The sequence below is a fragment of the Alligator mississippiensis genome, chromosome 7 (assembly GCF_030867095.1).
Source record: "Alligator mississippiensis isolate rAllMis1 chromosome 7, rAllMis1, whole genome shotgun sequence".
Taxonomy (NCBI): Eukaryota; Metazoa; Chordata; order Crocodylia; family Alligatoridae; genus Alligator; species Alligator mississippiensis.
Window position 1 is genome coordinate 23,497,668 of NC_081830.1, and position 27,170 is coordinate 23,524,837.

General features: G+C 44.9%; 2 protein-coding genes across 3 annotated transcripts in view; one reads left to right on the plus strand and one right to left on the minus strand.

Annotated features, from left to right (window-relative positions):
- EBF2 (EBF transcription factor 2) overlaps positions 1-1,167 on the minus strand; it is a 238,920-nt gene extending 237,753 nt beyond the window's left edge. The window contains exon 1 of the mRNA XM_014606430.3: positions 1,005-1,167. Coding sequence (XP_014461916.2) covers positions 1,005-1,114 — 110 coding nt within the window. The 5' untranslated portion in view covers positions 1,115-1,167. The remainder of the gene's footprint in view (positions 1-1,004) is intronic.
- A 100-nt stretch (positions 1,168-1,267) lies between these two features.
- Positions 1,268-27,170, plus strand: part of PPP2R2A (protein phosphatase 2 regulatory subunit Balpha) — a 66,380-nt gene continuing 40,477 nt past the window's right edge. Inside the window, exons 1-2 of one of the 2 annotated variants that reach the window (XM_014606433.3) lie at positions 1,268-1,495; positions 3,847-3,921. In XM_014606433.3, coding sequence (XP_014461919.1) covers positions 1,489-1,495; positions 3,847-3,921 — 82 coding nt within the window. In that variant the 5' untranslated portion in view covers positions 1,268-1,488. Of the gene's footprint in view, positions 1,496-3,033; positions 3,086-3,846; positions 3,922-27,170 lie in introns of those variants that run through there. The other variant, XM_019482447.2, reaches the window with a different exon arrangement.

A 27,170-nucleotide genomic window follows, 5' to 3' on the forward strand; every position in this document is an offset into this window, starting at 1 on the left:
TTATGTTTGGTCACCGCTATAAACTGCTTTCTATGGCCAGATCTGGCAAAAAAATGTCACTTCTGTCTGCGCTCTGGATGACTTGGTGTGGGGTAACGGCCTGTCCCTTGCACTGCAGGTAGGCTGACCCCTGCTAGAGTCCACGAAAGCCTCTTGCCTACCCCGTTTATGGTGCTGGGCAATTGCTCTTGGGCTTTCAGTGGTTCCCAGTCTGTGGCACGGGTACCACCAGTGGTGCACATTGACAGATGTATTATAATTACTCGACGTGACCAAAATTTTCTGGTGGTTGAACTGGAAAATTTGCTGGTGGTACTTCAGGCTGTATTGTTTAAAACTCACGGTGTGCAACCTGTCCGAGTTCAGGAACTGCTGCTAGCTTATTCCTTCAGCATTTTGGCTATGGGGAAGCGGGACTGGGAGCACCTGAGCCCCAAGGCCTCCAGGCTCGGGGCTTGCATGCTTCCCGCGGATTCGGGAGCATCTGAAGCCTTGGGCTGAAGAGCAGAAAGGTAGGACACTTGCTGCCACCAGACTTGAGCTCTGTTTAGCGGGCAATTTGGAGCCCATCTGGCCTGAGATGTGACATGTAGATTAAAAACGAGACAAAAGGAAGCTTACAAAGAAGCTCCCTCAATTTTGGAGGAGGCTGGCTGAGGATGCCAATGCAACTGGTTTCTCTGGCCGGGGTGCATCCCTGCTGCCTAGCGGCTCTGGACCCAGGTCGGAGGGAGCCTTTGTCGGGTATCTGATTCAGTCGCAGTCTTGCACGGGGCCCTTGGCAGGACGGTGCCGGGCTGCTCCCCCTCCCCGGCGCCGTGGCGGGGTGGGGGAGGGAGGGCAGCCCAGCCGCCGCCTCGGGGGGAGGTGCCGAGACGTGTGTCGGGGTGGCTCCGGGCCGGGGCCCGGGGCTGTGCGGTGCTCACGTCTCCCAGCCGCCGCGCGGGAGGGCTCGCGAGGCCGGGCCCGCCTGCCCGCGCCCCCCGCGCTCAGTTCGCACCCACCTCCGCGGGGCTGCAACTGACGAGGCTCCGAGCCGAGCAGCGGGGAGGCGAGTCCTGGGCGGGCCCCGCCGGGGCTCCGCGGGGGCTCGGCCGGCGCGGCGAGGCGACATGGAGGCGGCCGTGGGGGCGGGGGTCGCCTCACGGGACGGTTGGGGGACGGTTGGGGGCGACCGTTGGGGGGGGGGGGCGGGCAAGACCGAATCAGCGCCCCGCCCCCTCGGCGTTCTCGCCCCTCCCTCCTCGCTCCGGGTGACGTCACCCGCAGCTCCGCCGGCGCCATTTTGAAAGTAGACTCTTAGAGGGGGGGGCAGGGAGGGAGCCAAGAGCGGGCGAAGCTCGAGGAGCCGAGTCGGTTTCACCCCCCCCCCCCCCGGTACAATCTGCCGCCATCCTCCTCCGCGGCACCCCCCCGCCCGGCAAACGGGGGCGCTTCTAAGAGCGGAGACGTGCCACTATCAGACCCGGCCACCATTGGGAGGCCAACATGGCAGGTAAGGGGAAGGGAGCCCCGTCCTTCCCGGGTACCGGGCGCTGCAGCCCGGCGAGGGCGGGGAGCGGAGCGAAGGGGGCGCAGCTGAGGCCACGGGGCCGGGGCGCGTGCAGGGAGCCTTCCTGGGGCTGCACATGTCTGCTCCCTCTTTCCCTTCCTCCTCTTTTTTTCCTGCATTTCCCTGCATCCTGGAGCGCAGTGTGCAGAGTCCGTTTCTCCCGCTCCTGATTTCCTTCCTTCCTCCCCCGCCGCTTCCCCTCCCTGCCAAAAGATTTGCGTTGCAAAAGGGCAGCGGTGGGGTGAGGCGGGGGAAGTCCTGTGGCCCTGAAGTTGAGTGTGGAAGGGGGTTCCGGGTAGGGTGGGTCTCTCCTTTATTCCCTGTTCGACTTTCTGCTTTGGGCCGGCAGATCTCTCCCCCCCCACCCCCCGCCGCCTCCCTGGAGCGCAGGCTGGTGCTGGCGGTGTAGACAGGGCTGACAGAAAATGGTGTTTGAGTGCATTGGCATCCTATTGTAGAGCTCACCTATAAGACATCTGCAGATAAGAGTCAAATCAGACTCTCAAATAAAAAATACCTGCTCTTGGGGTGGGGGTGGGGTTCTCTTTTTCTTCTTTCTCATTTTCTTCCCCATTTTGCAAATGGCTTTACTTCATGTACAGAAGTGTGGTTGGTAGGACACGATTTTGTTTTGTTTTTTTACTTTTCCCCTTTGAATTATTTTTTTTCGGTGCTCTCTTCCTCCTTCTCTGCAAATAAATTGCATTTTTTATTCTTTGCATTTGGGGAGGCTCTGTTTAGGTTTGCATCTTGCCTTCTCCCCTACACTACAGCTCCCCTCTCTCCACCCATCCTTGTCTTTTTAATCAATGGAAACAGGGTCTTGAAGGCAGCAAGTTGTTTGGAAAATGAAATTCAGCTTGATAGTTAAGGTGTGGTGGCTTTTCCTGCAAAATGTCATCCTCAGAATGCTTCCATGATGTGAAGTGCTAAATAACAAATATCAGAGGCTGGGTACAAGTGAGAAATTGAGGATTCAGGTTTTGGGGAGGTGGGAGAGATGGTGTGGTAGGGTGTACTCCAAGCAAGTATTTTTCATAGGTGAACATCTTCGTGATGCTTCCTATTGCTGCAGCTCAGTCTAATTCACTAATCTCTTGGTGCTTAAAGAACCACCAAGTTCAGACTCTTGTCTGATCCATTTCAAATGCTGGATTCCCCTCCCTAGTGCTGAGGCTGGCTGTTGATGATGTTTCACGGAGAAAGCAGCTTGCTTCTTCATTCTTAAACTTAATTTAACTTGTTCCTTCCTGCATGCCCCTTGTCCCCAGAAGTGGTTTAGCAAGCACTTTGCAAACTGCATATGTTGCTTAGTCCTGGGTTATCATGGCTGGGAGGGAAGTCTCTCTTAGAAAGAGCAAGCTCATTTCAGTCTCTTCCTGTATGTACCAGCCCAGTGATTTGCTCAGCATGAAATGTAAAAGAAATGGGTGGTGGATTCCTGCATGTTTTGGTGGCAAGGTTCAAATGAATCACTGCCTTCCGCTGAAGCAGTAATGTTTCTGAAGCTTTCTCTTCGATCCATTTTCTATGGTAGTTACATTTGTTAACTTTAGGTAGATTTCAGGGATTTGATGTCTCTCTTTTTCCTCTCTCTCTCTGTCTCTCTCTCTCTTTTTCTCTTTCTTCCCTAGGCCTTATATTTACTCCTGGTACTTCTGTTGGGGAATTGCAGAGTTGTTGTAAAATTTCTCTAGTCTTTAAGTATTTAGTTGTTGTAACATTTTAAGGCAGCCAAAATGAAAGTCAGTTTTCTTTGAGATGTGCAAAGGTTTTAAATGTTTGTAATGTTCTGAAAATCATTCCTGGACCTAGTATTTATTTTTAAATGTAAATCACTTGTAAGTAGAGATCTGTTTTTTAGGTTTTACTGAAGTTCTGAAGTGGAAAAATGCTTTGATGCGAAATAAGCTGCTGTTCTTTTGTTTTCACATAGCATTGTTCATGCGTTCTCTTTTTAAACATAGCATAGTTTAACATTTAATTGTAATTATTTTGGTAGTTTTATGACTTATCTAATTGTAGTGAAAAGCTTCGATCATTCTTAGCACTACTTTAGCCAGATTGTGCTTTGAATACAAATTGCGAGTGACAAGCGGTATCATTTTGGGGGAAGCACTTTGTAATCAAGATTTTGGCAGCTCTGCTTTGGCTTGGGAAGTCTTGGTGGTGGGTGTGTACAACAGGCTCTGAATTGTTGCTTGCCAGCCCTAGATGCATGCTGCCTCAACTGGAGCAAATAAAATTTGCAAACAGTTTTAACTGGGGTCTCTGCTGCTTTTTTTTGCTTCCAGGAGCTGGAGGAGGAAATGATATTCAGTGGTGTTTTTCTCAGGTGAAAGGGGCTGTAGATGATGATGTAGCAGAAGGTAAGAAAAGAACTTTTATTTCTTTAAGTTACCTGTCATTATCAGTTCTGGCAGTGGCAAACATTTTTAAATAATCTTCTCTGCTGAAGTGTCTTTGTGAAAATTGAACTTTATTTTTATATAACTATAACAAAGTAGGTAAAAGCAGTGAAAAATTAAATGCATATCTGAGTTTATGTATATTTAGACTCCAAGACTTGCATCTGGGGTATGGTGGGTCCAGCTTGGGTCCAAGCTCAGATATGGTGTCTATAACTGACTGGACTTTTTTTCAGTCACATTTCGTCCGTGTGTTGCTTTACACAACTTGCTGTCAAATGGCCACTATTCTCAGTTGTGACACTGCTATTTATTTGTTTGTGGGGGTTTTTTTACATCCATCAAATATAGATAGTGATGCTTGTTCATATTCCTGGCACAGGTGTTTGAAGATTGATTAATGTTTGTGTAGCACTTCTAAAGACAGACGGTGCTAGATAAGTCACCTAACTTTGTTCTGATCTTTCTGTCATACATAACCATCAAGACTATCTTAACCTTTTAGCAATTAAACATTCATTGTTGAGAGGTTTTGTTTTTAGGACTAAAGTTATTAAAAACAGCCTTAAATTTTTGTAGTCAGGTGTTCTTGTATGGCCAGACATGGATGTCACTTTAGCAATGAGCCTGGTTTCAGTTCTGGGGAAAAATTCCACTTGTAGTTTTCAAATGTTACTTGCTTTGCCTAAGCCCTTTCTCACCATTCAGATGGCTAGGCTGAATGGAGGCCTAGATCCTGCATGCTGCTCTGTAGGGCTGGATACCCAAGCATCTGTTTTGCACAGACCAGCTTGCAAGATCAGGAACTAGAAGAATTTTGTCTTGCAGGGAGTTGTCTTCACTGTATGTAATTTGGGTCAGCATTGTATAGGCTTTGCACTTTCTAACTTGCAGACAAGTGTTAGATTTTCATTGCTTCTAGGAAAGAAGTAATTAACATTCTTTCTATTACTTCAGCTTTTTTTGAGTTGTGGTTTGAAGTACTCCAGGCTGGGTAAAATATGGACCATGGGCTGGGTCCAGTCTGCCAAGGGATTTTATCCGGCCTATGGTGGATCCCTCAGCCCTGTTGTCCCAGGCTCGGGGCAGTCCAGGCTATGGCATGTGCAGCCGGTCCTCGTGCCTCTGGGCGTGCAGCATGATTGCGGCAGCGTAGCAGCTGGGTTCGCTTCCCAGCAGTCCCTGCAGCAGCACCTCCTTCCAGCTGCCACAGCCAGTCTCTGCTACCAAACTCAACCCTGCTGCCAGGGCACCGTGACCTGTCTGCCCCACACCCACTGCTGGGGTTGCCAGACAGAGCAGATGTGTGGGGTATCCAGGACCCCCATGGGCAGGGCGTGCTTTGCTAGGTAGATGGGATGAGGCCATGGGTGGGTGAGGAAGGGCATCTGGGAGCAGGGCAGGCAGACTCCCAGATGTTAACAATCTGGGAGTGGGGCTGGACGCAGGGCTGGAATCTTGGGGTGGTGACAGTGTGGGGCTGGGGCCCCAGGGCAGATCCCCAATCCATTGCCTGTACACCCCTGCAGTGGGTGCCAGTTGTGCAGGCAAGGGTGTGGGGCGAGTATATTGAGGCGCTTCCCCTGGCCCTGCACTTTCACAGCACCGTGATCTCAGCCCTGGCCCCGCTGGCCTGTTCCACTCCCAGATGCTGCTGCTCCCTTGCCCACCTGTGGTCCCATCTGTTTGCCTGAATGCACCCTGTCTGCGGGTCCCAGGCTGGTTTCCATGGAGACCCTGGGATTGCTGGGCAGTGAGAGTGTGGGGCCTGGGGCATAGTCGCAATATGCTTCCCTCACGCCCCTTCCTGCAGAGCCGGCACCTGTTGTAGGGGTGTGCAAAGAGTGGATTATGGCTTGGTTTGGGGCACTGGCCCCTCGATCCTGATCACAGTTCTGGCCCCGCTCACCTCTCCCTCTGTCCCCTACCTGCCCATGGCTCCATCCCATCCACCGGGCCAAGTGTGGGGCAGAGCCAGGGAGGGAGTTTTGGTGAGCTGTTTGCAGGGGGTAGGAGTGGGAGGTGTTGATTCTCACTCTGCCCCAGGACAGCTCACCAGAACTCCTTAAGTGGACTTGCGGCCAAAATAATTGCCCATCCCTGAAGTAACCTGTGAAAGGCTAAATGTTGTCTAGAATTGCTACAAATGTAGCAGCACAATTGTCTTGTTTGTGGTTTTTGTTCAGGAAGCATGTTGCAACATGTAACAATAATAATGCCATTCAAGGATTGTCAGGCACTTACAGAAAGATGAAGTATGTGTCTCTTGTCAGAAAACATCAAATTGCTCAGTAAATATTCTTAAATCCTGATTTCTAGATTACTGTTAAGTATTTCCCCTGCCAGGTATCTTTTTCTGGTGAATTTTGTTTCAGTTGGAATTCTTTAGCTAGCTAATTTCTTAATTAAATGAAGAAAAACTGGGGCAGTAGTGACTGCCTGTAGCAGTTGCTCACGAATATTCCTACTAATGGATTGGGCATATAACCCAGACAGTTTGCATCCCTTCCATGTAGTAATAGTGGTGTTTTTCTGCATTTCTGTGTATGAATGGGTTTTCCAATGATAGAGAAATCTGAGAGCCATGAAATTCTGTCCTTAGTTGTTCCAAAGCATTATAGTATGAAAGATGATTTGCCAACTTCCTGGCACAGTTGGACCACTACAATATCTCGTCACAATAGGTGGAGTTTATTATCCTTAGCTGTGAGTGTATTAACTAGCTTGGATTTCATCAAGGCATTTGGTGACTTTTTAATCTGTGTATATGTTGTCCATTTTTGTTCATTCTGTTGATATACAGAAAGTAAAAGTCAATCTTTGGATAAAATGAAAGTATGTTATGGTTTTAAAGGGACTAAAATTGACTACAATGCTTACTTTCTTAAACTTTGAAATAGGTTTGTATTTTTTTATTAAAAACAAACAAACCTCAGTTTGGTGTGCCAGAGCCTAATTGATTGGTTTTGTGCACATGGAGGGGCTGCTGAAGTGTGTCTTCTGTGTGAGAATCCTGGATCCTAATGGATTTGTCAGGCTTGAAAGTCACTTTTTACTCATGACCAAGCTTTTACATGGCATGCTGAGAGCCCTTATGGAACTGTTACTATGTATAGTTAATCAAAACAACTCTTAGCTTCTATCTAAGTATTTAAAGGTAATGGTAAATTTGGGAGAGATGCCTTATAACTGTAATACTTTCCAAATCGTTTACTGGTTAAATAGTGTATAAGGTTGCAGTGCTTAATTTTTTTGGTTTGCTTTTATCAACTGAAGTTTGCTGAAGTGGTGGACTAAGTGTTGCCTGTGATGATGAAAGGGGAAAAGAGTAAGATCGTAGTTTGTATGTCTGTATCCAGTTTTTAGACAGTTACATGGAATATTGCTATTTAAAAACAGATTTGTTACATTAGCAACTTGTTTTGCTTAAAAAATGGGAATAAACTTTAGAACTATAATTTGCATTTAGTTTGATTTTGCAGTTTATTTTTTGCATCTCCTTCAGGGTTGAGGTGGTTTCACTTTTTTATATATAGCAAATTTGAGTTATTTTCATTATCTGTTTTCTGGACCCTGCTATGTATGGTATTGTAATATTTATGGTGAAAATATTTACTTCGTGTACAAATTATAGCAGTTTAATTTTCATTAAGTGATGCAACTATACATGTGGATACTCCATGTTTGTTTAAACATGGATTGAAACATGAAACCTTGCACAAGCTAAACTAATGAGTGTCCACATACAAATTGGATCCCTTTGACTACATCAGTTAATTGTTTCACTATATCTTTGTGTGGAAAACAAGCCCGAGTATAGGAACATGGAGAAAGTTTATTTGAATTTTTAAAAACCATTATGGGGAAAAAGCTGTATTAAGTTTGGCAAGACTTATCTGGTGCCAAGCTTGTAGTAAACTTAAGGTCAGATTTGATTCTGGTATCACTTTAACAACACACACACGACTCCTGAGTTTTAAGACTCTAAGAATAGATGGACTGTCTGTGCTGTGCTGTGCAAGGGACTGATGTATATTTTCTTTTAAAATAAACCATGCCCCCTGATTATTGCCTCTCAAAAGAATCCTGTGACTTCAGTTCTGTGTTTATCCTCTTGGATTCTGATAGCCAAACTTCTGGATGGTAGAGAATAGGCTAACTTGGGGAATGCGGGTGTGCACAAGGAATGAAGAGTTGAACCCCCGACTTTTTTTAAAATCTCAAATCTTGCAAACAAGCTTCATGATAAATCTGAGGATGCCAACTTATAGTGCACAAAGTAAATTGCAGTGGATGAATTATAAAATCTTTGGGGTTTGTACTATAGCAATGAGTCCTGTTTTCACACTTAATTGCTTTACATGGTTTGTGTTTTAGTTTGCTGGATTGCATTTACCCAGTTTCTGAAGTGTGCATGGTCATGGGATTTTTTTTTTCTCCCTCCTTTGCATTTTTCCTGCAAGGGCCCGCATTTTGTAATGTCTCTAGTCAACTCCTTGGCTTTCTGTATACTGAGAAATTCTAGGGGCCAAGAGCTTCTGCTGGCTGTGTTGCTGATTCAGCTGAACCAAGATGCTAATGTAGACAAGACTTCTCCAGTGATCATTGACATTTCTGGCAGTGTCTGGTAAACCTAATCTTCAGTAAGCTTAATGAACATCATATGAAAGTATCTAGAATATGAGACCTTTTTATGCTATTGCTGCTCTGGAGCCAATTTGAATGGCTTTCCTATACAGCAGTTGTATAGGAAACTGTTCTGTTCTTGGTAATCCAACACATGGTTGTAATGGAGAAAAGGACTCCAACGTTTGTAAACCTTCCGCCCCCCACCCCCCACTCCTTGTATTCTTTTCTTTTATTTTGTGGAGCACCCACCACAAAAATTAGAAATTAATGGGTACTGTGACTTCCCAGAGTGTCTGGAAACAGAAACCTGGTTGATAGAATAACTTCATGCCTGGATTTGGATAGGGCCTGGTATAGTGAGATCCTCATCTTGGAAGTCCTCCTGCAGTGCTCTTGCTATCTGGGGCAAGCAGTGCTTAACAAGTTGGGTGTTTTAAAAATAGTTATTGCTAAAAACCTGCAAAGCATAACTGATCTGCAAATTTCTAAGTTTTTTCTCTTGTTTTTGTTTAAGAGTTGCTGTTCCTGAATCCTCAGATTAGACCTACTTTTTTCTTGGAAGAAATAACCCATTCCCTAGATAATTTGTAAACAATTCTTTAAACATCAGCAGCTGCTTCAGGAAATGAAAGGTGCGAGGTCATTTTCTGCGAGACCCCATAAATGCAGTGTATAAGAATGACAATATTTAACATGAATCCCTGACTTGTGTTTAGTAATATCAGTAATTAGGCCTGTGCGAAGTGGCTAATATTCACTTTGGATTTGGCTGATTCGGGGGAGAGCGATTTAAATCACTGTCCCGAATCAGATTTGGCCACTGCCGAATTAGCCGAATCTCTGAATTGGACAGGCCCCGTCTGCCGCCTGGCCCCAGCTCCTTGTTTTTTTTGGGGGGGAGGCTGGATTCACCAGCTCCTGGGGGGCGGGGGGCAATTCCCACTGCCCCACACTGGGTAGGGGGCTCTGCCAGGAGCCCTCCCCCCTGCTTTAAAAAAAAAAAAAAGAGCTGGGAGCTACAGCTGGGCGGGGCAGACGAGGGGTGGGCGGGACTGGGAGAGCGGGGCGGGGGAGGATGGGGGAGCAGGCAGGGGATGGGGCCTGGCTGGGGTCCCCCCATGATCCCCTCCCCACTCCTCTGCCCCCTGCTTACCAGCACAGAGCCCAGGTCCAACTCCCTGCGGCAGTGAGAGGGGACTGCCCGAATCTCCGACTCTTCCGAATCGATTCGGACCTTTTCATTGGTCTCCTGTTTTGATTCGGAGATTCAGCCACCAAATCAGTAATATTATTCTCAGAGAATAACATTAGTTGCAATAAAATCACTGAAGAGTCATTTTGTTCATTTTTTTTTTTTTGTGTGTGTTTTGTAGTAGAAAAGGAAAATATTTAATGCAGGAGTTGTTTTATTTATACCCAGTAAAGAAGTCCCTGTAACAAAAGAAAAGAAGTATTTTGCAGTTGACAATGCACTCTCGGAAGCAAGTTATAAAATCGATTCCTTGTTTTCTTTTTTCACCTCAAATAATCTTAATACATTTAGTTTATTATTGGAAGTTACTGTAGAAAAAGGCCACACTACTAGGCACCGTGTGCATTATGCATTCCATAAAAAGGCTGTCCCTTTTTTCTCTAGTACGTGAAGTACGTTTTCATTTTCCTCTAGTACAAGAAGTATCAATGGACACCAAACTTCGGTAGACCACCGGCTCAGTTCTGTTGGCACACTTCATTTATCAGAGCCCTATATGTATTGTGCAAAAATCTTGCATTATGTTTATTGTTTGCCATGCTTTAGGACTTTGCATAGAAATAATTTAATTTAGTACTTGCATAATAATTCCCTTAGGGTGTAAAATGCACCTGCAGCTCTTTTAAGCATACTTTGCAGGATATTTCTACATATTATGCAACACACTGTAATATTTAGCAGCATAAATATGACTGTGCAATATTCTTACTGTGCAAAGTCAAGGATAGTTAGCAAGATAGAGGGCACAGGAAAAAATAAAGGTTATAATCTGTTTTGATATAAATACACTAGGAAATCTGCTATTTTTGGTCCTGCATATTAAATCTTTTGCCTGGGGACTGACCTGTACAAGCTGAAGCTCCAGAGTATGTGTTCTTGGCTTTTCTTTCAACACCTTTTCAGTAAGTTCAGTGAATCAAGATGTATAATTAGGAATATTTATATGAAAAGATAGCGATTCTGTATGGAGTTGTTATGCTGCCTGTTTCTCACTGGGAGTCATAATCTACAGTAACTAATAATGTCAGAATCATAGGTGTATTGTTTCAGCTGAGGAATCAGTTATTTCACAATAGATGCACACTGTTGTTGAAATGCTGGTATCTAAACATCTGACTTGGGAATTAGAGATTTACTTATTGTTCCTGTGTTTAACTTTTGATTAGCTAGTGTCGGGGTGTCAAACATATGGCCTGTGGGGTGGATTCAGCTAGTAGAGCCACGCGATCTGGCCTGTGTGTCACTGGACTTGACCCCATGTGCTGTACCCAGTGCAGGGCATGCAGAACAAGGGATCAGTCTGGCATGTGCGATGCATGTAGTGTCCCACCAGCCCATCCCTGTGTGCTGGTTTCATGGATGGCCTGAATCAGGCCATGCCAGAAGCAGTGTGAAGGGCTGGTCTGGCAGTGCAGCATATGCCCCAGGGCAGCCCTTGTACTGCAAGCACAGCGAGTCCTGGGGCCAGTGCATGGTGTGTGTAACAAGTGAGCTGGATCCGTTGCTGCCCAGGAGGTGGGCCTAGTCTGGCCCTCGGGGCAGCCCAGCACCCTTCATCCGGCCTGCAGGGTTGGATCAGTTTGAAACCCCTGGGCTAGTGTATAGCTCTTTAGAGGAAGGAGGAATAAGAGGGTTTTTTTTGCTCTTGTCTCTTCTGTGGAAGGAAGGTACGTGCACATCGCTGTCTTGTGGTGGCAGCAGCATTGACATCTTGAGCTGATGTAGCATGGACTTCTATAACTGGACATCGTTTGCTTGAAAGTACGGTGTTAAGTCTTCTCTGGGTATTCTAATCCAGGAGTATCATGGGTGTTTTCAGAAGAGTCACATAGGGTACGTTTTAAGGCACTTTGATGATTTGTCCTTGGAAGTGAAGACGTAAATCTAGGCTACTGCCATTTTAAGTCGGAGCTGGGAATAAATGTTAAGTTATAAACTGTGATTTACACAGAAGGCTAATGGAGAGAGTGCCATGCAGGGCCTCAGCTATGGCAGTGCTGCTGTGGAATGTTACAGAAACCTCTAATTATTATTTTCAGAGTTTGCTGACGTTTCAGTTGCAAAGCTTATGAACTTCTGTAAGTTCTTTCCTAAATCTTTTTGCGCACTGAAGGAAAAAGAACCATCTTTGTGAGATTGTTCGTTACAAATATATACTTATTATTTAGAGATCTACGAGTGATAGAATTTTTTTTTTGAAGACAAATCAACCTATGTGAGTTGCATGTTAAACACCCTAGGCAGTCATGCTTGTGTCTGATTTTGGAACTGTAGACAGAAGTTTAAGGATCATGCAGAGTGGAAGAACTGAGTTTAAGTAAGAACAGTTCTTCAGGTAAGGCAAAAAATATTTTGAAAAGGGAATTTTCTTCACATTTTCACATGCAATCTTTAAATGAATGATTATGGGAATTATGTGCCTTTCCAAGAAATACTGTTCTGTGCTCCGTGCACAGAATAATTGGGTTACAGATAACTGCATAAACAAAGTATATTCAGGAATTAAAGCTCTAATAAGGAATTTGCACTTGATAGTGTTTAAAATTTTCAGTTAATTTTGAATATATTCTTATTTGTTGAATTTTGTTGGACTCTTTGTAGCCGTTCACTCAAGTCAGTCAGATATATCGGTGAGAAAAAATTTTGATTTTTCAAAGCAGTGTTCACTAGTCTCCACTGAGGCAGTCAAAAAAAAGAATAAGTAAAAGGATCTCACTTCTTAAAATGTGACACATTGGCTATCTATGGATGTACATTCAGTTGCAGATGGCTCATTTTCTCAACAAAATTTGCAATGTTTTTTAAAGCAAATTTATTCACCACGCATCAAAATTAGTTGGGTTATAGTTATACTGAAATCAGCCTTCATTTTTAACTTAAAAAGCAGATTATACGCAGCAGTTCCTGATTGTCTGTTTAGAAGAGATCTACTTTGATTCCAAAATCCATTGTGATTTGGTTTGTTTGGTTTTTTTTCCTGTTCCCCCTCAATAAATATGTGATGTGAGGACAGAATTAGTAGACAGGAAGAGGAAAGAGTTTGATCATGGGTCTGACATTAACTGACACCGGGGCAGGCAATTATTTCAGGTGGAGGGCCGCCAAATGAGTTTTGGTGAGCTGTTGAGGGCCGCAGGGGTAGCCCTACCCCTTGATGGGTACCCTGCACCCTGGAGGTCCCACCTCTACCCTGTGACCTTTGCCATTGGAAGTCCCTCCCCTTGTCCTGGAAGCACTTCTTTTGGGAGGGAGGGTGCTGCTTTCTTGAAACTGGACCCCCCCCCCCCCCCAATCGTATACTTCTACTCATACATTTTATTTAAATTTTATTTTAAAATATTTTTGTCCTGATTTGTGTGCTTGCACAGCATATCTAAAGGCAATTGTATAATAGCTCAAAATAGTGAGGTGAGAGAAACCTAACTAGGTATTTACTACAGGCTACCAAACCAAGGAGAGGAGCTAGATCTGGAGTTCTCTCAAGAACTGACAGAGACCGCATGGGCAAGGGACTTAGTTTTCATGGATGACTTCAATTACCCAGACATAGATTGGGAGGAACGCTTGGCTAGGTCAGATTGTTCACACAGTTTCCTCACTCTGATTGAGGAGCTCTTCTTGACCCAGGAAGTGCGATGGCCAGCCAGAAGTAATGCTCTCCTAGACTTGGTCTTGGCCAAGGGAGATGATCTGGTATGTGGCTTGAACATTGAGGGTAACCTGCACGACAGCTACCACGAAATTATCAAGTTCACTGTCTGCCGCAAGGTTGACAAATCAACCAGCAGGATTGAAGTCCTGGACTTTAAAAATGCTGACTTAGACAGACTCAGGGCATTAGTAAGGGAGGCAATGTGGGACCTGGAAGGGAAGGTGAATGAGGTGCATGAAGAGTGGTCGTTGCTCAAGGATACGATCCTCGAAGCACAAAAGAAAACTGTTCCTGCAAAGAGGAAAGGTAGCCGAAGGACTGGCAAGCCCTCCTCACTTAATAGGGACATTGCAGTCCTCTTAAAAAAGGAAAAAAAGATGTGCTTACAGTGGAAGCTAGGGACGGTGCTCAAGGAGGACTATACATTAGTGGCCAGCACTTGTAGGGACACTATCAGGGAAGCCAAGGCGGAGACTGAGTTTAGGTTAGCCACAGGAGTCAAGGACAATAAAAAGTCCTTTATGTACATAGGCAGTACAAGAAAAACAAATGGAAGTGTGGGACCCCTGCATAACACCTCAGGATAGCTGGTAACTGACATTCAGGACAAAATTGAACTGATTGCCCACTTTGCTTCAGTATTTTACCGGACCAAGGGGAAAGACGAGCAAGATAAGGCTCATGCGGGGCATGCCAGGAATGGCAGCCACTGTGGATGCTGAGTGGGTGCAATACCAACTAGAAAAGCTAGACATTTATAAGTTAGCAGGATCAGATGGACTTCGTCCGAGAGTGCTGAAGGAGCTGGCTGAGGTCATTGTGGAGGCCCTGGCAAAGCTATTTCAGAATTCGTGGCACACAGGGGAGATCTCTGAGGATTGGAAGAGGGCCAACATTGTGCCCATCTTCAAGAAGGGGAAAAGGGAGGACCCGGGCAACTATAGGCCAGTCAGCCCAACCTCTATCCCAGGGAAAATCCTGAAAAAGCTCATTAAAGAATCTATGTGCAGTATGCTTGCAGCAGGTAAGATGCTGAACAACAGCCAGCATGGTTTTGTTGCAGGTAGGTCTTGTCTTACCAATCTCATCTCCTTCTACAACCAGGTCTCTCACCACCTGGACATGGTAGACGTTATACACCTAGACTTCCAAAAGGCTTTTGATCTAGTATCCCACAATATCCTTGTGGGAGAACTGGAAGATTGTGGGATCAACTGTTCAACGGTTCAGTGGGTGGGAAACTGGCTACAGGGTAGGACGCGGAGAGTTCTCATGAACAGATCTGTGTCATCCTGGCGCAAAGTGGCCAATGGTGTCCTTCAGGGGTCTGTGCTTGGTTCAGTGCTTTTCAACATCTTTATCAATCATTTGGATGGGAGAGTGAAAAGCTCGCTGGCCAAGTTCACGGATGACACCAAGTTACGGGGTAGTGTGGTCATGTCAGAAGATAGGTTGCAGATACAGGCGAACCTGGATAGGCTAGAGAGTTGAACAGACCAGAACCAGATGAAGTTTAACACTTCCATGTGTAAGGTGCTCCATCTGGGAGAAAACCACTCTCAACGTACATGTAGGCTTGGTGGTAACAGCTTGACTTGCACCATGGTTGAAAGGGACCTAGGGTTAATGATTGACCATCATATGAATATGAACTGTCAGTGCTAGGCGATCAGTAGGGCAAATAACACACTGGCATGCATCAACTGATGCATCTCGTGTAACACTAAGCAAGTGATACTCCCACTGTACTCGGCACTGGTGAGACCGCAGTTGGAGTACTGCGTCCAGTTCTGGGTGCTGCACTTCAATAAGGATGTGAAAAACCTTGAGAGGGTCCAGAGAAGAGCCACCCATATGATCAGGGACTTGCAAGGCAAGCCATACAAGGAAAGGCTGAGGAACCTGGGCCTCCGGCCTAAAGAAGAGAAGGTTGAGAGGGGGCTTGATATCAGTTTACTGCTACATCAGAGGAGTGCATCAGGAGCTCGGTGAGCAACTGTTCACTTGGACACCCACAGGGAAGACCAGGACCAATGGATACAAACTCCTGGAAGGCCGCTTCAGGCTTATTACCAGGAAAAACTCACTTCTTCACTGTCAGGGTGTCCAGACTGTGTAATCATCTCTGGAGGGAGTTTATGTAGTCACCTACCTCTGAGGCTTTCAAGAGGAGACTGGACAGTCCTCTTGCTGGGGTCACTTAACCTCAGTTATTTTTATGCTGGGGGGGAGGTGGTTGGACCCAATGATCTGTAAAGGTCCCTTCCAGCCCCTAACAATCCCAGAGTCTATGAAAATACAGTCCTACTCTTGTATATTGTGTGTGGGTGGTAAGGGTGTGTGTGTGTGGGTGGTGGGGTGTAGGCTTGTGGAGGGGTGGGAGAGAGAGAGAGACAGAGCCAGGCTGTTGGCTTTATTGTGTGTGGCTCTCGTGGACTGTGTGCATGCCTCATGCAGTGCAGCCAGGCAGATCCCATGCCCAGGCTCCGGGCTCCTGCTGCCCCCCCTGGGTCCACGCTGGCCCCGGGCCACCGGCATGGGCTCCTGCCTGTTACTGGCACTCTCCCACTGCTTCCTTACTTTTTCTTCCATGTGCCGGCTTGTCACTGCTGCCGCTGTTTCCCAGCCACTGCCGCTGTTTCCCAGCCACTGCCACTGTTTCCTGCTGCCCCCTACTTGCCACTGCTTCCCACCACCTGCCTGCATGCTCCTCCCCATGCCTGCCTCTGCCTTCACCCACCGCCACTTCCTGCCCGCCCTGGCCAGCACTGTGTGGTTTCCAGCTGCAGAGGCTGATTGTGGCAGTTTCCCATCCTTTCTCCATCTGATCTTACCCGACTTTCCACTTGGATGGAGGGAGAGTGGTGACCCTTTGGCTGTTCCCTGCACCAGAAGCAGCAGAGGCTTCTGATTAGGAGCTGGGGGTGGGATGGGATGGGTGGGCCTTGCTGCTCAGCCCGTGGGTCCTGCTACTGGCCTCCCCTGGGTTCTGATGCTGGCACCTTGTCGTCTTTGACAGGCAGCCATGTGCAGATGATAATTAATTTTCTAAATTTTTTAGGCACTCTGCAGGCCTGATGGAATGGCCTGGCGGGCTGGATTCAGCCCACGGTCCGTATTTTGCCTCCTGTTGACTAACGCAATGGCTTTAACCTCTTGTCTGCGGCCTTTTTATCTAGAAAATGATGATGCTTATTGGCTGGTGGAGCACATCCATGCAGGGAACCTTACTTTTCAGGGAGCATAGTCTTGCAGCACACCTTGTAGTAGGAAAGAGCTAATATCTACTTTATAGTTTGGGACGGGAGGAGACTGGAACATGATTATGAGCACAAACTTTTTCAGAGAGCCTCCCTTAAGTAATCCACAGTGGATTTGGGTGCTCAGTTGTAGGTACTCAAAGTAGGGGAATTTTCAGAGTGTGAACTGTGTGTTTGTGAAAAGTGCTATCCAGCAGGTACCCAATCTGTTTGAAAGCTCAAACACAGCTGGGTGCCCTGCTTCTGGATTTTCAAACCTTGCTTTTGTCTGATGTTGTACTTTTGCAGGCACTGCTGTTCTCCCTGTTCTAAATGTCACTGGCTCCCTCCCTACCTCTGTCCAAGGTCACTGAAGACACTTCAGCAGTTCTGTTGTGAGGCAACAGTGGCCTGCTGTGATTGGAAAATGCTTTGATCCACGCTCCAATCCATTTGTCTTCAATAGATGGGGAATGATTGTGGTGGCAATTGGCTAGGGTTTTATCAACATGAACTTCAGGCCTCCATTACGAAGCAGAATGTGAAGGTATTTACGGAGTTGCTTCTAAATGTTGTGGGCAAAATTTGGCTAAGGCACATAGGGCTATGTAGCAGGAGCTTGAGACTCAGGATTTTCAAAGCTGATATTTGGCTGCCCATAAGATGCCTGAGTTTTTCAGAAGCACCAAGGCAAAATTCCTGAATGTTTGAAGGCAAGGGAAAACTTGGCAATGTTGCACATGGGTATATATAAACCAATGCATTTAGAATACCTATACTGCTTTTTAAAACATCCAGGTTTTGCAACATTCATAGGCACTGAGTTCAGTTTTTGCCAGTAGGTGCTTTTTTCATTCCCACACCAAGCCCCCATGCATGCCAAGAAGAAACAGTGAGTTACTTAAACCTGGCTTGCCCGACGTGGCTGGTGGGTGCTGAGCATCTGATAACTTTTTTTGGTGGGTGCTTGTTCCCCAGAGCACCCATGGAGTTGGCACCTATGGCAGCACTGGCTTCTAATGATTACCTTGTCCCTTACATAAAATGATGGCAAGAATACAGTTTGTGGTATGTCTGGATAGGCTTTCACATGGCAATTTAGGGAAAGGAGGTGGTGTACAGCGAAGTGGTCGGAAGAGTTAATATTTCAGTTATTGCAGCAGGGAACAATATTCAACTTTAATTTTTCTACAGCAATCGGCTACAAAGCTGAAAGGCATAATAACAAATATAACTACAAAGTTTAAGTTCCCTCTGTCTCTCTTTTTCAACTTGAAGAGTTAAAGGCAAGGGAGAAAACAGATGTTTACAGCTGAGGCATGAGATGGAGAGTTGAGGAGAGATTCAGGAAGCAAGTTCCAGATAGTAAGAATTGGAAAGGAGAAAAGGCACTTGTACCACCAGTGACCAAGACTATGTGGAGAAGACACAGGAGGTCAGTGCTAGACAGGCAGCTGGGGGCAGAGAAAAGTAGGTAACGTTGTCTAGTTGACAGATATTTTCATGAGCAAGTTAACTTGTCTTCCTCTTCTTCCTCTTTGATCTTATAAAACCTGTTCCCCATCCTGCACACTTACACCTATTTTTCTTTCTTCTCTCTCTTTTTCCAGGAATTATGTAGGATCCCCTTGTGGGTTTTTTAAACATCAAGATATATTTGCTTGGCATGGTGTCTTTCCCCTATGAGGGTGTCATCCCTAACCTCTGATAGAGACTAGCTTAGAAACTGATGTTGGGGGCATCTTTATGACTTGTAGTACACCAGTAAGAGCTTGGGCTCCTGCTTTTTTCATAGGGTCTAGGGAGAATTTAATCTTCTGTCGAGGACTTGACTTGACCGATTTAATTCCTTTATTACTTCAGAGAACCAGTTAGTCTCGATCCTGAATTATGCTGCATCACTTATCCTAGCAAACCAATCCTCTCTGTAGTCTTAGCCATCTTCCAAGGTTGTGCAATTGTGCTGCTCCTGTACAGCACTACTTAGCCACTTCTGACAAGGGAAATGGCAGCATTAAGTATGATAGAATTCTGGTCACTTTTGCCACAAACATCTTGCTGGATCATATGGAAAATTGCCTGTGTTTGTACTTACTCTAATGTAATTCTGTTTACTTCTGGCCTTAAAGACTTTCTAAAAGCAACAGAAGATCACGCACAGATGCCTCTCTGGTTATAGAAGCCTGATTATGCAGCAGTATTAAAATTCCCATTCTGACATGCAACTCAAAGTGGTAGTTTTTTGCCTAACACTTAACTCGGTTGTCTGGTACTTCCCAGTTCACATATACATATGCACTGCAGCCAACCATCTTGGGTTGAGTTTGTGTCTTGACCCAGCTATAACTTGACTGGATTTTTTTTTTTTTAAGTATGAAATGAAGTTAACATCATCTGTCAACTTCATCTTCAACTGATAAATGCATTGAGCTGAACATGAGGGCTGTTAAGCTAATAATATTCATCCATTGATTATTTGCTTTAGCAGGATGTGAGAGTTGCTTAACCCCTTTGTGCTTGGGTTTTCGTATTTGCAAAACCTGTATGCTTGCTCCCACAGATTGGGTGTTGCTTGGGAAGCTTCAGTAATGGTCAAGTGCTTCGTAATCCTTGGATGGAGATCATGTTACTAACCACCTTGTGTTGTTTCACAACTGGTAAATAGCTCTTGCTACTCCTTATGGAAATGAAGATTCTCCACATTTCACAGATGAGGGAAGTGAAGTGTGAAACAGTAGCAAAGCTGCAGTGTTGTGCTCGTAGTCTGGAGCAATGCTGTCTCTAAGCAAGGTGCCTTATTTGTAGAATGTCCTTTTTTGCCCCTAGATGTGTCAAGAATCTGTAGTCATCTTCCACCTTATTTGCAGTTGTGTGTGCTCAGCATCTCTTAAAAAATGTAGTCCACAAAGTGAACAAAAATGTAGTTCATGTATTATTAGACCCCTGTATTTTACCAAGGAAGTTTAAAGCTGTGTATGCTTGTGCCAAATAGGAATACATGAAAATAGTGGCCACATGGAAAAAGAAGGGTTTGGAAAGGGCAAACTTCTTTTCAGCTTCCAGGTGGCACTGCAAGCAAGAGCTGAAACTAATGTTTAAAAAGAATCCGTTTAAAGCAGACGAGTGTCCTTAGGTGAATCAAGTAATCAAGCTTTTATTCTGTGATCAGCTGGTAGACAGAGCTTTGCATTCATCCCTTTTGGAAATGTAAGTTGTACTTCTGACCTTCACGACTGCTGAGCTTTCCAGCAAGCTGCCTGAAACTCCATCTAACGTGAGAGAGTGTGCCTATCTCTCTCTCTCTCTCTGTCTTTCTCCCTCTGTCCCTCACTCCCCTTATGGCAGGTAAGAACAATTTTGCTTTTGATTCCATTCAGGAAAATACTGTTTCCATACACTAGAAGAGATGCTTGTTTTTTGGTCTAGAACCTGACACTTGAAGATTTATGTGCATTACAAATTTTGGGCCTTAGCTTTAGCACATGGAATATAAGCATTGATCAGAAATATGGGCGAGAAGGCTGAGGGGGTGAGTTCTCCAAATAAAGTCAGTGTCTTTGGGGTGTTGCTTTTTTTGTTTTTTTGTTTATTTTTTGAGAGAATAGGAAAGCACACTGGGTTAAAGAATTCTGGTAAGTTTGAAATGTATTGTCACTGCTTTTCTGGATATCACTTTTTTTCTTCTGAAATACCTTTCTGATTTGTATTGCATGTCCTAGAGCTGATTTAGTATAAAATGGAGATAATCTAGCCTCTCTGAATTTCTTACATGCCAAATCAAAAGAAAGGCATTGCCTGAAAGCTTCTGATATTTTACGTGCAAAACAATAACGCAGTACATTCTTTCCAGATATATTGGCATTTGCCAACAAGAACCTAACCATTGGTACTTCAGTCCTGTGCAACCTATTGAAATTCTAGCTGTAGTTTCAGGAGAGGTTTTTCCATAAATAGCTCTGTACGATGTTGGCATACTAGCAGGCCTCCTGAAAAGAACTAACCAAGGTCTTCTGAGGCCTGGTTTTCATTCTAAGCACTTTTTGTGTACATGGGTGCTTCATTGCATGCAACTCTCTTTTCTTGGAGCTGTAACAGAAATGTAGGAGGAAATTTTACAATGAATACTTGTAGAGTCCAGGTCAAGCAAAGAAATTGATAAGGAATCTTTTAGAGGAAAGGATAATAAATAAATCAAGATTTATAGGTGAACATCATCAGGTATATTTTCTCTTCACTAATGTCAATGAGCTTGTTGTAATGCCTGCTGCCCTGTAAGAATTGTTGCATGGAAGGTATAATTTGTAGCTTTCATCTGGCAGGTTACTCATCCATAAAAAGGATCCCTTGAAAAAATATATTCATCACGTGTTTTTTGATTGTGTGAACAAGTACAGACTTATTTTAGTGGATCTTTCAATTATAGTTCCAATGAGGTGGCCCTAAAAGGATTTTCTGTTGTTTTTGAATAAGTGATGACATGGTCAAGTGTTTAATATAATTTTGAATAAGACATCTTAAGAAGTTATGGTGTCTTGAAGACAGCCAGGCCCATGTAAACTTGGAGAGAGAACAGTGAATATACAGGCAACACATCCAGCTCTTTAAGTGTTTACTCTTTCACATTATCACTGGAGGCATGTGGGGAAACCTCTTCCAGATGATGACTGACACCTTAGTCTTGGGTGGAACTTAACAGGTGACAGTTGGGGCCTGGCATTTCCTATGGGTAATTGACTAGTAAAGGTATGTGACTTAGGAGAAGTAGCAGTTTCAAGCACTAAAGCTAGTATTTTGAAATCTGAATGATACCTCTGAGCTTGCTGAGACTTTGCAAGGAAAGTTCCTTTCAGACCTTCCTAAGCGTATTGAGAATATTTTCCATGGAAAATATTTAACAAAGTAGAATTTTTGCCTACAAAAGCTTATGCTTCCCTGAACCAATTAGTCTTTAAGGCAGGGGTGGGCAAAATATGGCCCGCAGGCCAGATCCAGCCCACCAGGCACTTTTTCATCTGCCCAGCCCTTCTCCACGAGGGTGGAAGTGATTCGCCCTTGTATACCTCCCCCCTCAACATACCCTTTTGCACCTTACTTCCACCCTTGTGGGTGGAAGGGCCTGGCCCAGCCAGCAGAAGCTTCTGGGCAGGGCTGCTGCTGCTGTTGCTGCAGCTGTCCCAGGGGACCTGCTCAGCTTCCCCGGAGTCCCTCTTGCTCCAGGCAGCAGGTAGGGAAGTGATGGAGGCAGGGGCAAGCTGAACTTGGCAGGGAGCATGGGGCTGGTGGCAGCATGGAGCCTGTGCCTGGGGGTGTGGTGGGAGCATGGAGCTGGGCTGGGCAGGGTGTGGGTGTGAGGGAGCATAGGGGAAGGTGTAGGGATCTTCTACATACTCCCCCACATGGCGCACAGCCCCTGCTGTGGGGGCACTTGGGGTGTTTGTGCCCTGTGCAGGGTGTGGGGCTCTGGCCAGCACTGTACATGGGGATGTGGAGGGCAGCCTGCCTGGCCCGCTTCTATTGTGGAGTCTCTGTGCATCGTGCCTGCAGCTTCTGCACTTGTGTGGCACCCAGGGAAGCCCCGCGCTGGAGCTGGCTGCCTTTCCCACCCCCTGCCATGCGGGTCCTGGAGCTGCGCTGGGAGTTGGAAGGAGCCCCCCTGCCTCCTTGCCTCCCCGCAGAGTCCGGGGACTTGTGTGGCAGGGGGTGGGGAAGACAGCTGGTTCCAGCAGGGGGCTTCCCCCGGTGCTGCGAGTGCAGGATGTGCAGGCACGCTGTGATAGAGGTAGGCTGTGCTTCTTGCCCCCATGCGCAGCACTAGCTAGAGCCAGACATCAGTACCTGTGTGGGGCACAAGTACCCTTGCATGGTGCTGCTGCCAGCAGCAGGGGCTATCTACCTTGTGGGGGGAGCGTATTGGGGGTTTCCCACACCCTGCCTCTACAACTCCCCCCACATATACACCCCCCCAACATACCCTTTGCCCCTTCACACTCCCACACTCCACAAGACACCTTCCCCCCCCCCCACACACACAATATATAGGACCAAGATTTTATTTTTGAGTTACTATGCAATCCCCTCTATATCAAGTATGCACACACAAATCATGACAAATATTTTTTTGTAATAAAAAACAAATATGTTATCATAGGTGTTTGACTCTTGGTGTATGGGTTTTGTTTTTTTTTTTCTGGTTCCAAGATTGGATGGGATTGCCAGATGGGAGGGACTTCCAGTGGTAAAGGTCAGGGGTTAGGGGGCAGGATTTCCCGTTCCAATGTGGCAACCAGAGGGCAGGGCAACTGTCAGGGGGGCGGGGCTACCATGTGGCCCCCGAAATCTCATCAGAGCTCATTAAGCGGCCCTCCAGCTGATGTAATTGCCCGCCCCTGCTCTAAAGTGTCACCCTACCCTGTCTTCTCTCAGGAGAACCAAGATGTATGATGTAGCTTGACAATATTTGGTGCTGCAAGGCATAATGTGCTAGTTCTGGGGGAAAAATATAATTTATTGCCAAAAGTAAATTTCCCATCTTACTAAGAAGGATGAACAAGCCCCAGAGAAAGTTTTGTCCCGTGTTTCACAAGTGTTCGTTGGGATCCAGAAATTGTAGTTAATTAGCTATGCTTCTTGAGTGTCTTTCATTTGTGGATTCCTGAGCTCTTTTACTAAGTGCTGATGAATAAATCTTGCAAGACACCTTTGAGTATTCAGCCTTTATCTCTGTTTTATCTATAAGGGCTACTGTTCTTGAAGGTCTAACTGATTCACTGGCAGAAATGGAGCTTCCGGTTCTTTGTTCTGCATGCACCAACAAGAATAGCACTCAGGTAGTATGTTAGATTTTTAGCATGCTCATTGAGAGGGAAGCTAGTCTAAATTTAGTCTAGACTCAGAGAGAGTGAAACCCTTGATGTCTGTCTTGAGATGGAATTCATTTCTACTATGCGGGCCGGGGGCGAGCCGGGCCTGTCTTTGTGCACGCGGGCTGTGGCCAACAGCCCAGGCACGCGGGGCTGGAGGAAACCGTGCGGCGGCAAGGCACGCATGGGCTAGAATTAGTGACAAAGGCATAATGGTTGATTTAAAGATTATTTTACTTACACCGAAGATGGTTGCGGTGCAGGCAGGAAAACTTGCTTGAGTTACAGTTGCAGATAGAAAAGAAGAGAGACGGACTAGAGTTCCTCCCTGTGAACACTCTTCTAGCCCATCCGGTTGGAGGCTCTAAACCGCGAGCCCGTCGGACCAACCGGAGAAAGTACGTAAGGTAAAGAGCTCTGAATACACTCACTCACACAAAGTTTGCTAGGCTCCGTGGATCCTTTTTGCGCGCAGGGAAGAAGGATATGTCGGGATTGCGCTCGGTGACGGGGAAAGGCTAGAGGCTGATCAGACCTCTGTTGCCTGCTTGAAACGTGTTGGGTCCGTAAGGATCTGCAGCGCTTAGAGATCTTCACACAGCATGAAGTCTCCTCCTTCTGGTGTTCGTGGAGTCCTCCAACTTGGGCGGAAACCACACAAGCTTTTTATATGGCTAGCAAGCCAATCACTAGCCGCCACGTGTGCATAATTTAGAACTAGCCAATGGTGGGGCACAAATTTGAATACGAATGGCGGGAACTCCTTGCAACGTGCATTTCTGTGCTGCAACGAAGAAATGCACCCAGCAAAGAAAGCTACAAAACGGCGGGAACTTCTTTTTTACCCGGGGTTCTCCTTTGCAGCGGAAAACTCCACCGTGCAAAGAAGCTGCAATTTGGCGGGAAATAATTCAGTGGTGCCAAAGCACACACAAAACAAAAATCACAACTTTGGGTTGTGACATCTACCTTGAAATTTTTGCTGTTGCTTTAATTGTTAGGTGAAACTTGGGGGTAGGAAGTGCATTAGAAATAGTACTGTACTAAACCGCTATCACTAGACAAATGTCCAAGTAAAGAAGAGATCCAGATGGAGATCTCTTGCAAAGGAAAAATCTTTTAACCTGTTTTGTGTGTGATGGCAAAGTGCATGCTAGGGGTTTGTTGGTGCAGCAACAATACAAATTTAGTAAGCTACTGCTTGGCTTAGTTTTATTCTTACTGTTGATGTATTTATGTAAATATAAGCCAGACAAAAATGAACAGTTATTTACTGAATTACAAACCATATAGAAATAGTCTAACTCATCTCTTACCTTTCTACAAGAAAACTTGGGACGAGTGAATTAAAATTTTATCTTGGCATTGAGTCCAGAGCAAATTAAAATCTAATTAGTGTGGATTTTACTCAGAATCATTTTGACATCTTGAATGGAAATTGTAGTGTTGTATGCTGTCAGAAGAATTAAGTATCTTGTTTGATGTACAAGTTCTTACACATTTTAGGTAACATCTCTTTTGTTCTTTGTGTATGTGTTTCTAATGACTTTCTTTATGACCATATGCCTAACATTTGAATAAATGGATTAGTTGTTAGAAATCAGAGAAACCTTTTGTTAGAAACCTTATAATCTTGCTGTTACTATAACATGCAGCCTTGAGGAGGGAGAGGTAGCTATGGAATAGGAGGGAGGGTGTGCAAAACTTAAGTCAAGTATGAATTAATATATTATCCTGGAAGGAATCATCATCTCCTCCCCTTTCTCTTGAATTTGGTATTAAGCTTGTCAGCTTGGAAGCCTTTAACAGTTGTGCTTTGTGTTGAATCACACGTTGACTAGAATTGATCTGCTGGATGGCATTAAAAATAATGAGATGCATCAGATTTGGTTTATGACTTTTTGAGAAGCAAGGGGATTTTTCTGGCCTTAGAGATCTATTTAAAAGGCTGTGGCCTAACTTCAGTTTATTGTACATATTCATGTAACCCCTTCAAGGAAAATGACTAAAGGAGAGGCTGTGAGTTGTGATCATGTGGGTAAATATTGTGTTGTGGTTTGTTTTTTTGTTTTCTTTTCCCCCCCAGCCTGTGGCACCTACTTTGAGAAGGTTATTTAAGACTAGTACAGGAGCAGGCCTGGACTGCTGCCACTTATGCCTGTTATGAGCATGATATTAATAATAAACTAGTGTCGAATGTCCTGGGAACGGGTGATGTAGGTTGAAAGACCTTTGTTTCAGCCAACAATGGAACTGAATTAGTGTGAATAGGGAAAGCAAATAGGTATTTCCTGTCATATTTTAAGGAAAACTTCAGCATGGTGGAGCATGCATAGTAAAACTTGCACTAACTGTAATGAAAATTTGCTCATCATCTGTCTGTACTTGGTAGGGTTTTTTTGTTTTAAAAAAAACTTTGTTTTTAGTTCTACAGTTTAATTTTTCTTCCAAGATTCTTTCATAATATATTGTTAATAAGGTGGCCTGGGTAGGGGGAATCCATTTGTTTAAGTAAATTGTTAGCTTTTCTAACTGTGTATATGGCAGATCTGCAAACCTGAGTACCTGGAGACAGTAAGTTATGGGTATATGGTCTCATTTTTTGTTTTTAGAAACTAAACTGGGTCCCTGAGCTAAAAGCTTGGAGATTTAAAAACAAGTGACTTCCAAATAGTCTTAGACTATTTTATTAACTCCTCCTAGCATTTCTGCACTATAAACCTCCAGGATGTCAGCCTTTCTTCCTCCCCAGAATGAGAGAACCTGGGGACTGTAGCAGGATGCAGAGCTAGTAGATGAAAAGATAAGAGCCATGAAGCATTTAATACTCCAGCAGGCTATCACCAACCAACTCAATCTCTTCAAACAGCTTCTCTTAAGTGGGGAAACTGACAGTTTTCTTGTCTGGCATAGTCTGAGACTGGCTACTGTTTCGTGGTAGTATTGTGTCATTGTGCAACAGAGGTTTGTTTGTTTTAAATAAAAAAAGAAGTGACTTGATATATCCAGCAACCATTTCCAATTAAATGTCTTGTCTTTGTCAGCCTTTTTTTTTATAATCCTTTATTGGTCTCAGATCCAGCAGAATAAATTTCATTTTCCAGGTCTTCAGATATAGCCAGCTGTATCAGTCTACCCCCTCCCCTCCACCTGACTTGCGTTCCCAGCTGGGCAATGGTTAGAGATAGTGACGTTAAACTAAACTGGTTTGCAGCTTCTTTTAGGATGAAAAATATAATGCTAGAGTCTTCATATATAATATTGTACCTACTTGGGTAAAGATCTTTTGCCTCTTGATTTCCTATACTTATGTTGTGAAAGGAACTGCAGTAATGTCCTTTCTCAAGGTTTAAAAATAGAAAGTAATTAATCAGGGTCATGAGGGTTAATGGTTTCTGTCCAGAAACCAAGCAGCTTTGCATTTGTTGACAGAGACAAGTCTTGTAACTACCGTAGTTATGGGCTTTCTTAGTAAGAGTCTTTTTTTAGTACTTTTCCAAGTATCTTTTTTTTTTTTTTTAAATAAATTGGTTTGGAACTTTAAAACAAAACAAAGCTAATTCTTAGATCAGTTGAAA